Below are 14,375 nucleotides of genomic sequence, written 5' to 3'. Positions count from 1 at the left end.
AATAAGGTCACGATTTAAGGCACTAGGGGTTAGGATTTTGACACATGCATTTGAGGGGGGACACAGTTCAACTCACAACATTCACCCTGTAAACGGGGCTCTGTGGGACAGGGGCTTGTTGTTGTTCAGTCGCTCCGTCGTGTCTGACTCTGCAACCCCGTGGACTGCAGCACGCCAGGCTTCCATGTCCTTCACCATCTCCCGGAGTTTACTCAAACTCATGTGCATCGAGTCAGTGATGCCATCCAACCATCTCATCCTCTGTCGTCCCCTTCTCCTCTTGCCTTCAGTCTTTCCCAGCATCAGCGTCTCTTCTGAGTTGGCTCCTCGAATCAGGTGGCCAAAGTATTGGAGCTTCAGCTTCAGCATCAGTCCTTCCAATGAACATTCAGGATTGATTTCTTTAAGATTGACTGGTTTGATCTCCTTGTAGTCCAAGGGACTCTCAAGAGTCTTCTCCAACACCACAGTTCAAAAGCATCAATTCTTCTTTATGGTCCAACTCTCACATCCATACATGACTACTGGAAAAACCACAGCTTTGACTAGACGAATCTTTGTTGGCATAGTTATGTCTCTGCTTTTTAATACGCTGTCTGGGTTGGTCATAGCTTTTCTTCCAAGGAGCAAGCATCTTTTAATTTCATGGCTGCAGTTGCCATCTGCAGTGATTTTGGAGCTCAAGAGAATAAAGTCTGTCACTGTTTCCATTATTTCCCCATCTATTTACCATGAAGTGATGGGAACGGATGCCATGATCTTCGTTTTCTGAATGTTGATACAGTGGCTGCTGCTGCTGCTGCTAAGTCGCTGCAGTCGTGTCCGACTCTGTGCGACCCCATAGACGGCAGCCCACCAGGCTCCCCCGTCCCTGGGATTCTCCAGGCAAGAACACTGGAGTGGGTTGCTATTTCCTTCTTCAATGCATAAAAGTGAAAAGTGAAAGTGAAGTCGCTCAGTCGTGTCCAACCCTCAGCGACCCCATGGACTGCAGCCCACCAGGCTCCTCTGTCCATGGGATTCTCCAGGCAAGAGTACTGGAGTGGAGTGCCATTGCCTTCTCTGGATACAGGGGCTAAGACGCTGCAATTCTCCAGTACCTGCTGCTCCCTGTCGGGTTCTGCCAACAGGGGGCGCTAGAGGGCCTGCAGGGCGGGGAGAAGCGGGCCGACTGCTTCCCAGTTGCTGGCTGTTTCCTCATCACTGGAAGGCCTCCTCACCCCGGAAGCTGCAGTTCCTTTGTTTAGTCGTTTAGTCCTGTCAGACTCTTTTGCCACCCCATGGATTGCAGCCCCCCAGGCTCCTCTGTGCATGGGATTTCCTGGGCAAGAATACTGGAGTGGGTTGCCATTCCCTTCTCCAGGGAATCTTCTGGACCCAGGGATGAAACCCATGTCTCCTGCATTGGCAGGCAGATTTTCACCACTGAGCCACCAGGGAAGTGCAGCTGCAGTTCCTTAGCAGCAGCTAAACGCAGTTTGCCAGTTTCTCCATCCCTTGCAGAACTAGTTACCCTGAGCCCTGTTCAGAGACACCACCACCAGCAAGCATGTACCCCACTCAAAGCATTAGGTTTTAGTCCCCAGGGGCATTTCCTTCACACTCCTATGTTTTATTATAATTATTCCGACTTTGCCCTTTGGCTCCTCCAGTCCTAGGTTCAGGTCCCTTTGGGACACCTTAGAATTATTTATTTTCACCTTTTCTGTAACCTAGCGACCTACCTTTAAAGCAACATTCCTAGCTTTATTCCTATGTTAATTCTTTATACTGAATTCTCTGTTCAGATAGCTGGACAATTTCACACAACCCCCCAAAGCACACTTCAGGACCCTAATTGAGCACAACCCACCTCTTCAGATTGCCATGTGGGAGCAGGACAGATAAGAGGGCAGGTTGGAGGGGTACCACTGGAGAATTCCCCAAACTCTGCTCCAGTTCAGGGCTCTGGAAAACACCCCTTCCCTCTCTATGCTATGCTATGCTAAGTCACTTCAGTCGTGTCTGACTCTGTGTGACCCCATAGACGGCAGCCCACCTGGCTCTGCCGTCCCTGGGATTCTCCAGGCAAGAACACTGGAGTGGGTTGCCATTTCCTTCTCCAATGCATGAAAGAGAAAAATGAAAGTGAAGTCGCTCAATCGTGTCCAACTCTTAGCGACCCCATGGACTGCAGCCTACCAGGCTCCTCTGTCCATGGGTTTTCCAGGCAAGAGTACTGGAGTGGTCCAGTCATTCTGTTATCTGCAATCTCCAGCCCCTACAGCCCCCGTCACAGATAGTAGGCTCCAGGCAAGAGCCTGGGGCTGTGTACCTTCAGGCTATGTGACAATTTCTTTGTTCAGCCAGAGCTGGGAACTATTATTAAGGAACAGGAAGGCTTGCCTGCCCTCTTGGTTGAGAAAGGGAAAAAAGCCCCTCAGTCTTTTGAGTCTCCTAGACACGACTGAGCGACTTCACTTTCACCTTTCACTTTCACGCACTGGAGAAGGAAATGGCAACCCACTCCAGTGTTCTTGCCTGGAGAATCCCATGGACGGAGAAGCCTGGTAGGCTGCAGTCCATGGGGTCACACAGAGTCGGACACGACTGAAGCGACTTAGCAGCAGCAGCAGCAGCAGGCCTTGAAGGGTGAAACAAAGATGTGACATGTAAAAAAAACTCTCAGATGTGCTCGGTGGTACAGGGAATAAGAATCCACCTGCCGATGCAGGGGACACAGGTTCAATCCCTAGTCCAGGAAGAGTCCACACTAAAGCCTGTGTGCCACAACTACTGAGTCTACACTCTATAGTCCGAGAGCCACGAATAAGGAGCCCGTGTGCCACAGCTAGCCTGTGCACCTAGAACCTGAGCTCAGAAACGAGAAGCCCACCACAACAAGCCTGTGCACCACAGCAGAGTAGCCCCCACTCATGGCAGCTAGAGAAACCCTGAGTGCAGAAAGGAAGACCCAGTGCAACCATACATAAATAAATAATTTTAAAAAGTACTAAGAGAAACAAAACTCTCCTCCTCACCAAGAGGATGAGAATGACCTAAATCTCACTGACACACCCTTTAGTAAACTAATCCGGGAACTGTAAACAAGCTCCAGGAGTTGGGCGGATGCAGGTCCCATCTCTGGCGGGGTGGCGTGGGGAACGTGGTGGGGTATTGCTGCTGCTAAGTCGCTTCAGTTGTGTCCGACTCTGTGCGATCCCATAGACGGCAGCCCACCAGGCCCCGCCGTCCCTGGGATTCTCCAGGCAAGAACACTGGAGTGGGTTGCCATTTCCTCCTCCAATGCATGAAAGTGAAAAGTGAAAGTGAAGTCGCTCAGTTGTGTCCGACTCTTAGCGACCCCATGGACTGCAGCCTACCAGGCTCCTCCATCCATGGGATTTTCCAGGCAAGAGTACTGGAGTGGGCATCAACTCCAGCACTCTCCTGTCCTCTCCTCCGCTTCCCCCACCCACACTACCCTCATCCTTCCTTTTGGAATAGGAGTTTTCAAAGTGAGGATTACGAAATCAATTTAGGGCACAAGGATTAGCAGATTTTAAAAGACAACGTATTACAGAAAACCTCAGAGGACATCACAATATAAAATTCAAATTGTCTCAATCCTGATCTGTGACTCTTTTTTCCTTTTTAGGTGATACACTTCACAGTCTCCTTCTGGGGAAAAATAGCATTCATGACAAAATGCTTAAGCAGTTTTTGTTTTATTTACTTTATTCTTGAGGTACAGTTAATTTATAATGTGTTAGTTTCAAGTGCACAGCACAATGATTCAGTTACACACACACACCCATATATTCTTTTTCAGATTCTTTTCCATTATAGATTATTACAATATATTGACTGTAGCTCCCTATGCTATACAGTAGGTCCTTTCTGTTTGCTGCTGTTTGCTGTTTAGTCGATAAGTGGTGTCTGACTCTTTGGGACCCCATGGACTGTCACCCCCGAGGCTACTCTGTTCAGATTTCCCAGGCAAGAATACTAGAGTGTGCTGCCATTTCCTACTCCAGGGGATCTTCCTGACCCAGGGATCGAACTTGTGTCTCCTGCTTGGCTGGCGGATTCTTTACCCCTGAGCCATCTGGGAAGCCATACAGTAGTATATGTAGTATACGTTAATCCCAAACTTCTAATTTATCTCCACCTCCACCCCTGACATGGTTCAACAATGAACTGCCCTTGAGTCCCTCAGTGTGGTCCTGGAAGGGATCTGCCCTGTCCACCGCCTGGGAGCAGCCCTAACAATGCGTTCACATGGTCACGTGTTTTATGAAACTTGCAAAAGTTGGACACTTAAGCCAGAATGGGTTAAGCCTGCTATCTTGCTCCACTCAGACTTCCTCTTCATCACATTTCCCCTCCTGTCATGAGGCCTCAGTGTGGCCACAGCATGGTGTGTTTATAATCCTGTGTTTTAGTTCTTACAAAGGGCCTTCAAAACGGGAGGCTTCAGGCTTCAGGCTCCACAAAACGAGACTCTCCCTCTTATGGTACTTACAGCAGCTGTTCTTGCACCCCCATTATTAGGGGAGTTTTCTCTTTTTTCCCTCTCTTTCTTTTTGAAATGTATTATTAACATTTAAAATGCACACAATAGGGACCTCGCTTGTGGTTCAGTGGTTAAGACACCGCGCTTCTACTGCAGGGGACACGGGTTAGATCCCTGGTGGGGGAACTGACAGCCCGCATGCCGCATAGACAAAAAATAAATAAAATGTGCACAGTAAACAAACAGGAGAAAAGAGCATGAGAGTGACGCCGCTCAGTTGTGTCTGACTCTTTGCAACCCCACGGACTGTAGCCTACCACACTCCTCCATCCATGGGATTTTCCAGGCAAGAGTACTGGAGTGGGTTGCCATTTCCTTCTCCAGAGGATCTTCCCGACCCAGGGATCAAACCCATGTCTCCTGCATTGTAGGCAGACGCTTTACCATCTGAGCCACCATGGAAGTCCTATAAAAGAGCATACAACGCACAAAAAGCAGCCTGCCCACCCCAATTCCCAGAGCTGAGCTTCAAAGCAGTAATGCCCAAAACTATGCCTGGTGGATCTTTCAAGAGACTTAATACCTAGATCTTATGTTTTAGACAAATGTAAGTATATTTATACACCATTTGTTCAGACGAACCTTAGCAGTCTTTTCACTTCAGCACACAGAATTTGACTTCATTCTTTTCAACGACTGCATAGATTCCATGTGTGGATTTTTTTTTTTTTTGGCTGTGCCAGGGATATAGGCTTTGCTCTGCCTTTACCACCTGGTGGCTCAAACGGTAAAGAACCTGCCTGCAATGCAGGAGGACCCGGGTTTGATCCCTAGGTCCAGAAGATCCCAGTATTCTTGCCTGGAAAATTCCACGGCAGAGGAGCCTGGCAGGTTATACAGTCCATGGAGTTGCAAAGAGTCAGACACGACTAGGAGACTTTCATTAACTCCCTGACCAGGGATGGAAACTGTCCCCTGCAGTGCAAGCAGGGAGTCTTAACCACTGGACCCCCAGGGAAGTCCATATGTATGGAATTTAACCTAACCTTCAAGGGCAGATTTCATCATGTCCCCTGATGTACTACTTCATCGCACTTGTCCTGCAATGTCCAACCTGGTTTTACATAAGACCTTATAGAAAACTGTTACCTGCTTCATAATATTTTCTAGTTTTTCACCCTTAACCTAAGAAATCTCACTCAAAACGAAAGTCAAGCAGGTGGATCACAAAGTTGGCCACCACGTGTCAGGAAATTAGCAGTGTGCTTCAAATCAAACTCTGATCCCTTAAAATCAATGATGCACCAGCACCGCCCCGGGAGGAGTGAGACACCACCACCACCCCCTTGCCCCGCCCCAACTCCCACTCCCACAATTCCCGGGGAAGACCCGCCTCGGAGGTGGGGGAAGTTACAAAACTGTGCGGCCGAGCGGGGACCGCACAGTGCCGGGTCACAGTGAGTCAGCCTTAAGCATTCGGTCCCGCGCTGTGCCCAGTTGCATTCAGTTCCTCCTACTCTGGTTTAAAATCTTCGAGCCTGGAAAATGCTGGGAGGGCCGGGCGGCAAAGCCATAACGTTCTAGAGGGAGCAGCGCCACCGCGAGGCTAGCTGCTGTGGACGAGGCGATGAGATGCAGGCGTTGGGCTCGGGTTCTCCTCCCCGCACCGAGATTCCCACCGCCCACTTCGGAGGGTCTGAGTTTGATTTCATGGGAGCGATCGTAGTTTTTCCTGACTATTCTCTGCCAAACAGAGACTGGTCTTGCACTCATCTGTCTGGCTCAGTGATTACTCAAGTGTGTATGTGTGTTGGGGTGGGGTGGGTGAAGTTCTCCCCAAACGTCTGTAGACGGAATGAAGCTGCCCCACTTAGTGATCAGCGCTCCTACAGCTGGGGTAGGTTACAACCCCCGTCCTGTGGGTATGAGCTTTTGCCTCCAGCGCCTTTACGATTAATTCCTCTGTGGCGAATCGAACATTCGGCTCCCTGGGAGGACGGAGTGGAGGTGGGTGGGGATTAGTTATGCAACTCATGGAGTCAATCGGGGCCTGTCGTCTCGGAGACTACAAGTTCCAGAATGCATCCTTCCGCTAGCGTGTAGGGAGAGGTCGGGGTTGAGGGAGCGTTGCCTTCTGGGAGTTGTAGTCTTGAGCTTGTTTGTGATGCAGGCGCTACTCGGGGAGTGGGGAGGGGGCGAGGCCGTAAACTATTAGCACGTGACGCCCGGGATCAGGCGGTAGGGCCAGCTTCCGCACGGGAGCTGTGATTGGCTGGCACTTATCTGAACGACGCCACCAGGGGCGGGCAGAAGAAGGGCGCAAGCGCACTGCGTCGCCAGGTTCGGGACCCTGTTCCGAGGGACTATGGCGCTCAACAAGAACCACTCGGAGGGCGGCGGAGTGATCGTCAACAACACCGAGAGGTGAAGACAGTGCGGAAGAACCCTAGAGGCCCGCAGGGGCGGGCGTCGAGGGTGTGGGCGGTGGGCGGCGGGGCGTGAACCTGTGGAGAGGGGAAACTGATGGGTGTTGGGGGGGTAACGGCTGGGGGCGGGGCTGCGGGAAGCTGAGTGGGTGTTGAGGGAGGGGCCGGGATGTTTCGATCAGCTGTGGGATGGGGTCGGGGCGGCCGGATGGGGCCGGGGGCTTGCAGAGACAAGTGGAGCCCGCGGGTCGTCCTCGAACCCCTTGCCCAGAGTAGGAGACGTTAGTATACACGGAAAGCTTTAGACAAAAATAATTGCCATTTGTTTAGGCGTTTACTGTGTGTCGGGGAGGGGCTACATCTGTTCTGCCTTTTTTCAGTGTGTGAATCCTGTGCGGCAGATGCTGTTACTCTACACATTTTACATGTAAGGAAACTGAGGCACAGGAAAGTTGAGAAACTTGCTTGAGCTCACAGAGCTGTAACAGCAAAGGAGTCTTGATTCCAAAGTCAGTAGCCTTAACTACCAGTATGTAGCCTTCCAGTATATTCCAGAACTGCTCAGTTTCCAGGCGAGAAACTGAGGCCCAGAGGTGAAATTACATAGTTAACGATCGTCAGATGCCTGACATATTTCCTATAAAGGTCGATCTTTGCCTCTTTCCCTTGAATTCCTGTTGGCTCGGGTCACTGCCCAGAGCAGTCTCCCACCTGTCCTGCCCACCGCCCACTCAGTTCTGTCTCTCCTCCTACCTTCCACTCCTTGAATGGCTTCTCTCCTCTTGCTCCTTGGGCGTTGAGAATCAGACCAGCCATCCCTGGTTGAGTGACCCAAAAGCACCTCTTGAAGGAGCAAAGAAAGAATCCCCAGAAGAGACTTGGTGGGATCAAAGCCTAGACACTGGTTAAGGCCAGCACTCAGCCCAGGGCTATAACCCGGCATGCTTGTTGAGTCAGAGGAAAGCACTCAGGGAGCCCAGAATACTGACTCTTTCTCCATGTTACCGGCTCAGGGCCTGCCAGGCCCAGCCTGTTCCTGATGATGACCTCTTTTCTCTGAGCTTTCCTTGTCTTTTCTGGTACTGGTCCTCTTTCCACTCAGCCCTCCCCAGCGAAGGAAGTTGTGATATCTGGGAGGGGAAAAAAGACAAACAGAACCACGTGAACTTGGACCGCGTTGTCTTGTAATCAGAGAAACCTCACATTGCCCTGGGTGTGTAGCCTCTCTGTGTGCGAGCCAGTCCCAGGGTGGACAAACCCCGCTGATGCCATTTGGTACCATCTCCTGGGACTGTTCTTTCTCTCTCAGTGGGGCTTTTCCAGGACAAGAATGTTATCTTGAAAACAAAAAAGAATGTTATCTGTCCTCCTGGGCCTCCTACCTGGTTTAGGACTCAGTGCTGCTGCATAATGGTGTGCCTTGTTTTTAGCAAATGCTTGAGCCCATTTCTGAAGAAGTTGTGTAAACAGTAACTGAAGTCTCCATTCAGCATATAAAGCTTAAATAGTGAACCTCACTCTTCAAATCAAGAATCTCTGTGGGAGCGATGAGAGCTGTGGACTGTCACAGGAAAAAGCACGTGTGTGATCATCTCAAGGACTCATGGACTGGTACCCCTGCAGACTCAGCTTAGGCACCCCAAGTTTAGAGGAACCCTGAAGTGAGCCCTTTGGTAAGGTGGAGAGTCATGTCTTAAAAAGTTAGGCATCAGGCTTAAAAAGGCAAACCAACAGAAACAGAGCACCTGCCGTAAGGATCTGGAAGAAAAACAGAAGAGTTAACCCAGATGGTCTAACCTGATTGGAGGGATTATGGTGTCTGCAAAGCCCTGTGCCTCTTCTACTGCACTGGTCACTTTTTTTTTCCTGGCTGTGCCCTGCGGCATGTGGGATTTTAGTTCCCCGACCAGGGGTTGAACCTGGGCCTTCCGCAGCAAGAATGGGGAGTCCTAACCACTGGACCGCCAGGGAAGTCCCTACACTGATCACTTTGGGGCTGTGTGGGTGGGGTTCCGGGAACCCAGTGTGCTCATTTTTTCCATGGCTATGTTGTTATGCTCCTCACAGCAGTGTTGAAACAACCACATGCTGGCAGCTACTCATAAGCAGCTGCTACCCAGGAGGGTTCAGTCCTTGGGGGTGACAGATGGTGACTCCAGCGGTCTCATCAGGGCCTGTCCTCTTTTCTCACAGCATCCTGATGTCCTATGACCATGTAGAGCTTACGTTCAGTGACATGAGGAATGTGCCAGAGGCCTTCAAGGGGACCAAGAAAGGCACCGTCTACCTTACCCCGTACCGGGTAAGTTGTACAGTGAGACAGCTGGTTTGGACACTCGTGGCTCCAGGAGGCTGATGTGAGAGCCTTAGGTCAGCCTCAGCCTCGTGAGTCTAGTGGCCTCTGAACCCTGGTGAATGTCAGCATGTTTCTGTCACATCTCCCTGGTTCTCGAACCACCAGGCTCTTTGTGCAGCAAACTGGACGGCTGGACAGTGAATCCATGCAAATTCCCGAGCGGCTGCTGCAAGCAGTCAGGAGTTCAGTGCAGCTGGTGGGATGACCTGGGCCTGGGGGAGAGGCCGTGGTTACTCTGAGTTCTGTAGGAGTAGCCTGTGAGGCCCTTGTGCACGTCCAGAGTGATAAGTGTGGTCCACAGGATTCAGTAGCACAGCCGCAGTCTCTGGGCTGGGCAGAGAGCCCAGCCAAACCCAGCAGAGCAAGAAATGCCAGCCTGCAGAATGGGCCTCACCTAAGAGTACCCCGGGCACACTCAGAGAGACTTCCAGAGAAACACAAATGATGTTCTTGGAAGAAGATGGCTGCCTGGGGCCACCCGAGAGCTGACTTAGAGGTGGAGAGGCGAGAAGCGCACAGGCCTTAGAGGAGACCCGGGTGGGGGTGGGGAGGGGTGTCTCAAAACGCTGTCTCTGGGGGTTCAAGTTGGCATCTCCAGTCACAGATTAAACTCATGGATATAAAACATCAGGTTCTCTGCCCTCGGGGTGAGAGCCTGGCTGATTGGGCAGAGTCCACGGGCGGGTTAGTGCTGCCCCTTCTCCTGGGGTCTGCCACCCGCTGCCGTTGCCCCCTTTTAGTTCTGTGGAGCTCAGGCTGGACCCCCGCTTTGGGAGCCCTTCCCCCACCTCTGCCCTCGCCTCGCAGCCTCTTCACTGAGGCTCCGCGTCCGCCGCCTCCTCACCACCCGTGAGTGACAAGAGCAGGCCGTCCTGTTCACACACGTGGCCTGAGTCTCGTGTTTTTCTTGTGAATTCACACATCTGGCCTCCCCAGTCCAGCTGCACATGGGGCCTTTTACTCCAAAAGGCAGCCTCCAGGGGTGGCTGTTGCAGAGAGTGCCCTGGGGCTGCTGGGTGCTGGCTGTGGCCACCCACCCCAGCCCTGGGAGCGGCGGCCTCACACAGAGGAAGCGGTAGCCAGGCTGGCTGTGGTCTGAGCGGTGATGGCCCTGGTCTCTCCTCGCAGGTCATCTTTCTGTCCAAGGCGAGGGATGCCATGCAGTCCTTCATGATGCCCTTCTATCTGATGAAGGACTGTGAGATCAAGCAGCCTGTGTTTGGGGCAAACTACATCAAAGGGACAGTGAAGGCCGAAGCAGGAGGTGGGTGACGACGGGGCTCTGGGCTCCTGAGTAGCTTCCAAGACCAGCCTTTGGGCTGCCAGCCATTCAGCGGGGGGCTGAAGTTGCCAAGAGCTGAGAAATGCTGGCATTCAGGATGACAGCTCAGATCAGAGAGAGAGCGAGCGAAGGCAGCTCAACGACTGCAGACCCAGTGAAAACGCTCATTGTGACCTGGGGCGTGTGTCAGACGTTAGGTGTGGGAGGGAGCCGTGTCAGGTGCGCGGGAGGCAGGGGCCTTTTCCCTCAAGCCCGTCTCTCACGCCCAGCCTGCTTGCAAGCAGGCTCTTGGCAGACCCCAGAGACCCTGGCGCCATTCTCACTTTCCCCCACACTCAGCCCGGCCTGAGCCTTGCTGAGCTCACAGTTCCCCTTTGGACAGAAGCCAAGCTGGAGGTGCAGGGGTTTGTTCTCAGCACCACCACCCCCTCCCCTGGGAATGAGAGATCTGCTCTGAACTTGAATCAGCTGTTGCTGCTTTATTGGGGGCAGGAGGCCCCAGTGCAGCTGTGCTTACAGGACTGCGCAGGAAGTGCACGGGGTCGGCCTGGTCGCAGCGCTGGCTTGCGATGTGCGTGGCAGGCCATTGGATGGGGCCTGGAGAGGACGTATAGCCATCTCTTCAGATGGAACGCTCTTCTCCTGAGCTGTTGATGCGCTGTTCTCTTCTCAGGTGGCTGGGAAGGCTCTGCATCCTACAAGCTGACCTTTATGTCCGGGGGCGCCATCGAATTTGGACAGCGGATGTTACAGGTGGCATCTCAAGGTACCGAGGCTCTCAGAATCCGGGGCTGAGGACACGTGGAATGTGTGTGCTATTTTGTTCATTTGGGTTTGTTTCCTTTTAGTTCTGCTTTTTAAGCAGTCAGGAGGTGAATTCCTGGGCCCCGGGCTGCCCAGGGCTGGGAGTTGGGAAGGGGAAAATGAAAGTGTTAGTCACTCAGTCCTTTCTGACTCTTTGCAACTCCCTGGACTGTAGCCCGCCAGGCTCCTCTGTCTATGGAATTTTCCAGACAAGAGTACTAGAGTGGGTAACCATTGCTTTCTCCAGCGGATCTTCCGACCTAGCATCGTAGGCAGATTCTTTCCTGTCTCAGCCACCAAGGCGATGGGAAGGAAACCTGTAATTAACATCACCTCCCTGTACCCCAAAGGCTGAGGTTCCTTTGCCTGGAGCAGGTATAGGACAATTTGCCAGAGCCATTCTGCCTCCAGGATATTTGGCCTCACAGAAACAAACCCAGCCTTTGTGCTCCTGTGAGGCAACCTGTGAAGTCCCCAAGGGCTGTGTTCCGCCGACCTCCTCACCTTGGCTCCAGGCTCCCCCAGCTCTGTTCTTGCCCCTCCCTGAGCCTCCTTCCTCCCATCCCTCCCTCCACCCCATGCCCTCCGCCCCATCTCTTCTGCCCCAGCTCTGACCTCTGTCCCCACCCAGACCTCTGGCCCTGTCCCTGCCCGAGGCAGCCTCGAACGAACGGGGAGGGCTGAGGCGCGTGGGACCCTGCAGCTCCCCGCGCCCGAGGCCGGAGACACTCACTTCTCTCTCCCCTTGTACTGTAGCCTCCCGAGGCGAAGCCCCCAGCGGAGCCTATGGTTACTCTTACATGCCCAGTGGGGCCTATGTCTTCCCCCCGCCAGTCGCCAATGGAATGTACCCCTGCCCTCCTGGCTACCCCTACCCACCGCCCCCACCTGGTGAGTGTGTCCTTTGCTGCCCACCCCGCACCCCAGCCTCCCGCCCCCACCCAAGCCAGGGGGTTGCAGAGGGGAGACTTGTTCTTAGACCTGCTTCAGGACGGATGGAGCAGCTGGAGGGGCCTGGGAGGGCACTAGCCGAGGGGCCAGGGCAGCGCCGCTCACTGGGTCCCGCCCCTCTCGCCGAGCAGAGTTCTATCCGGGACCCCCCATGATGGACGGGGCCATGGGGTACGTGCAGCCCCCACCGCCGCCCTACCCTGGGCCCATGGAGCCTCCGGTCAGTGGCCCTGATGTCCCCTCCACTTCTGCAGGTGAGCTCAGCCCCTGGGCTGCTCCCCACGGGTGCGCAGAAGCCCCAGATAACACACGACCACTGGCCTAGGGACAGTCCCAGGGGACCAGCCGCGTGGTGGCCGGTGGTGAAGAGAGATCAGTAGATGGCAGCCCACTCTTGTCTTTAGCTGGCCGTGCTCCCTGGGAAAGGTTTCCCTCTGTACCTCAAGTCTTCTCATCCGCAAAATGTGCCAACAGAACCACCTGGGGGTGTCATGGTGAAGATTGGATGGGGGGGTGTACAGGGGGTGTCTCAGTAGTGCCGGAAGCACTCAGGGAAGGTTAACCACTGCTTGATTCATGGAACCGGGTCCTTGGCACCAGCCACCCGAGCACTGGGGGGCTGGGGTTGCAGGGGCGGCTGGAGGCAGCGGGGAGGCCTGTTTTTGGGGCTCATCTAGAGTGTGCGTGTTCTCACAGCTGAAGCCAAGGCCGCGGAAGCAGCTGCCAGCGCCTATTACAACCCGGGCAACCCACACAACGTCTACATGCCCACGGTGAGTGGGGCGGGCACACGCTGGAGGGGGACCCGCAGCCCCAGCTGCTGGTGTTCAGAGGCGGGAGAGACCTCTCCTTGTTCGGACGGTCCTAACGTGATCTTTCCTTTCTTCCTCAGAACCAGCCTCCACCACCTCCCTACTACCCCCCCGAAGATAAGAAGACCCAGTAGACCCCGCCACCCCATCCTCCTGCCTCCCCTCGCTCTCTCCTCCCCTCCCCTTGGGGCTGAATCGGGGTTGTGGGGCGCAATGGGAGGGCCTTGTCCTTCCTCCAGCTCTGATATAAAACAGTTATCAGGAACTCGCCTCGAGAGAAGGGGGAGCCCCTTGACTCGGGGCGGTGCCTCCCAGTTTCCCACGCAAGCCCGGAGCCCACCGGCTTCCCACGTCGTCCCATGGTGGGGCGGGGGGCGCCCCCCGCCCCCGTCCCCATCCTGCTCTCGTAGCTTCTGCCCATGGAGGGACTCTCTGGCCACCTCCTCCGCCGCAGTCCAGCTCTCTGATTTTGTAGCTGCTTCACCCCCAGCCTCACAAGCCCTGCCCGCGCCCCTGCCCCCTGCCAAGCCCCACTCTCTTTCCGTCTGCCCTCGTCTGTGCTTGGCTGAGGAGGGCCTCCTGCCCACCGACTGTCCACCTGCATTCCATCCCCAGCCGGCCACGCACCTTCACACTAACCTTCCTGTCGCTGCCTCGTCCTGGGTCTTCCTGTCGCCTCCGCTTTCGACGTTTGGGGTTTCCCACCAGCCGCCAGGGGTGGGTGGTCTGAGGGCAGCCATGGCTGGGGGCAGAGCCGTCTGCTGCCTCACTGTTTTTTCTGGAATTTGTTTCCGTTCACCTCTCCTTTCCCTCTAGAGGGGGCCTCTCGGACTGGAACTGGAGAATGCATATCCACTTGGGGGCTGCCGGGTGGGCTGGGAACAAGACCCCTGGGGCCTGGCCTGGATGTTGACCGTGAGCTCTTGCCAGCCCCTCAGCCTGCCTTCTTCCCTTTAAGCTTCGTACCTGGTTGGCAGTGTGTCCCCTGGATGCACTAACATTTTGCTCTCACTTGGTCCTGGACTGGCTGTGAAGAGAGGAGATGGTTATTTAGAGGATTCCCTATTTATTTGACCAAAAAAAAAAATTCAGTTAATATATTAATGTGAAATAAATCCTGTTTGCACCTTGATTTGTTTGCTGAAAATGTGAACTAGTAAAAATGAAGTGACTGGACCCCTGTCTGGCTCTGTGTGGCGAGGGAGGCGCTCTTGGGAAGGAGAGCTGTCTGGCCTGCAGCCGGGCCAGG

General features: G+C 54.0%; 1 protein-coding gene across 2 annotated transcripts; it reads left to right on the top strand.

Moving 5' to 3' along the window:
- Nucleotides 1-6,833: 6,833 nt before the first annotated feature.
- WBP2 (WW domain binding protein 2) lies at nt 6,834-14,258 on the top strand. 2 transcript variants are annotated; one of them, XM_086356178.1, is made up of 8 exons: nt 6,834-6,919; nt 9,115-9,223; nt 10,406-10,541; nt 11,233-11,325; nt 12,120-12,254; nt 12,446-12,568; nt 13,011-13,087; nt 13,207-14,258. In XM_086356178.1, exons 1-8 carry the CDS (start codon nt 6,861-6,863, stop codon nt 13,258-13,260), a joined length of 786 nt encoding a protein of 261 aa, XP_086212304.1. In that variant the 5' UTR covers nt 6,834-6,860; the 3' UTR covers nt 13,261-14,258. The 2 variants fall into 2 exon arrangements, with proteins under 2 accessions (XP_086212304.1, XP_086212305.1); XM_086356179.1 differs by lacking the exon at nt 12,120-12,254.
- The last annotated feature ends 117 nt before the right edge of the window (nt 14,259-14,375 follow it).

This window comes from Bos grunniens, chromosome 19 (assembly GCF_055505025.1).
Source record: "Bos grunniens cultivar Pamir isolate PY7600 chromosome 19, Bosgru_T2T1.0, whole genome shotgun sequence".
Lineage (NCBI taxonomy): Eukaryota > Metazoa > Chordata > Mammalia > Artiodactyla > Bovidae > Bos > Bos grunniens.
This window is presented reverse-complemented; position numbering and strand designations above follow the sequence as displayed.

What these genes read in the sequence shown, in the direction of transcription:
- WBP2 (XM_086356178.1), top strand. Translation starts at nt 6,861, where the DNA reads ATGGCGCTCAACAAGAACCACTCGGAGGGCGGCGGAGTGATCGTCAAC. An exon ending in AGTGAAGGCCGAAGCAGGAG is followed by an intron (nt 10,542 to 11,232) that starts GTGGGTGACGAC and finishes TTCTCTTCTCAG; the next exon opens with GTGGCTGGGAAGGCTCTGCA. An exon ending in CTACCCACCGCCCCCACCTG is followed by an intron (nt 12,255 to 12,445) that starts GTGAGTGTGTCC and finishes CTCGCCGAGCAG; the next exon opens with AGTTCTATCCGGGACCCCCC.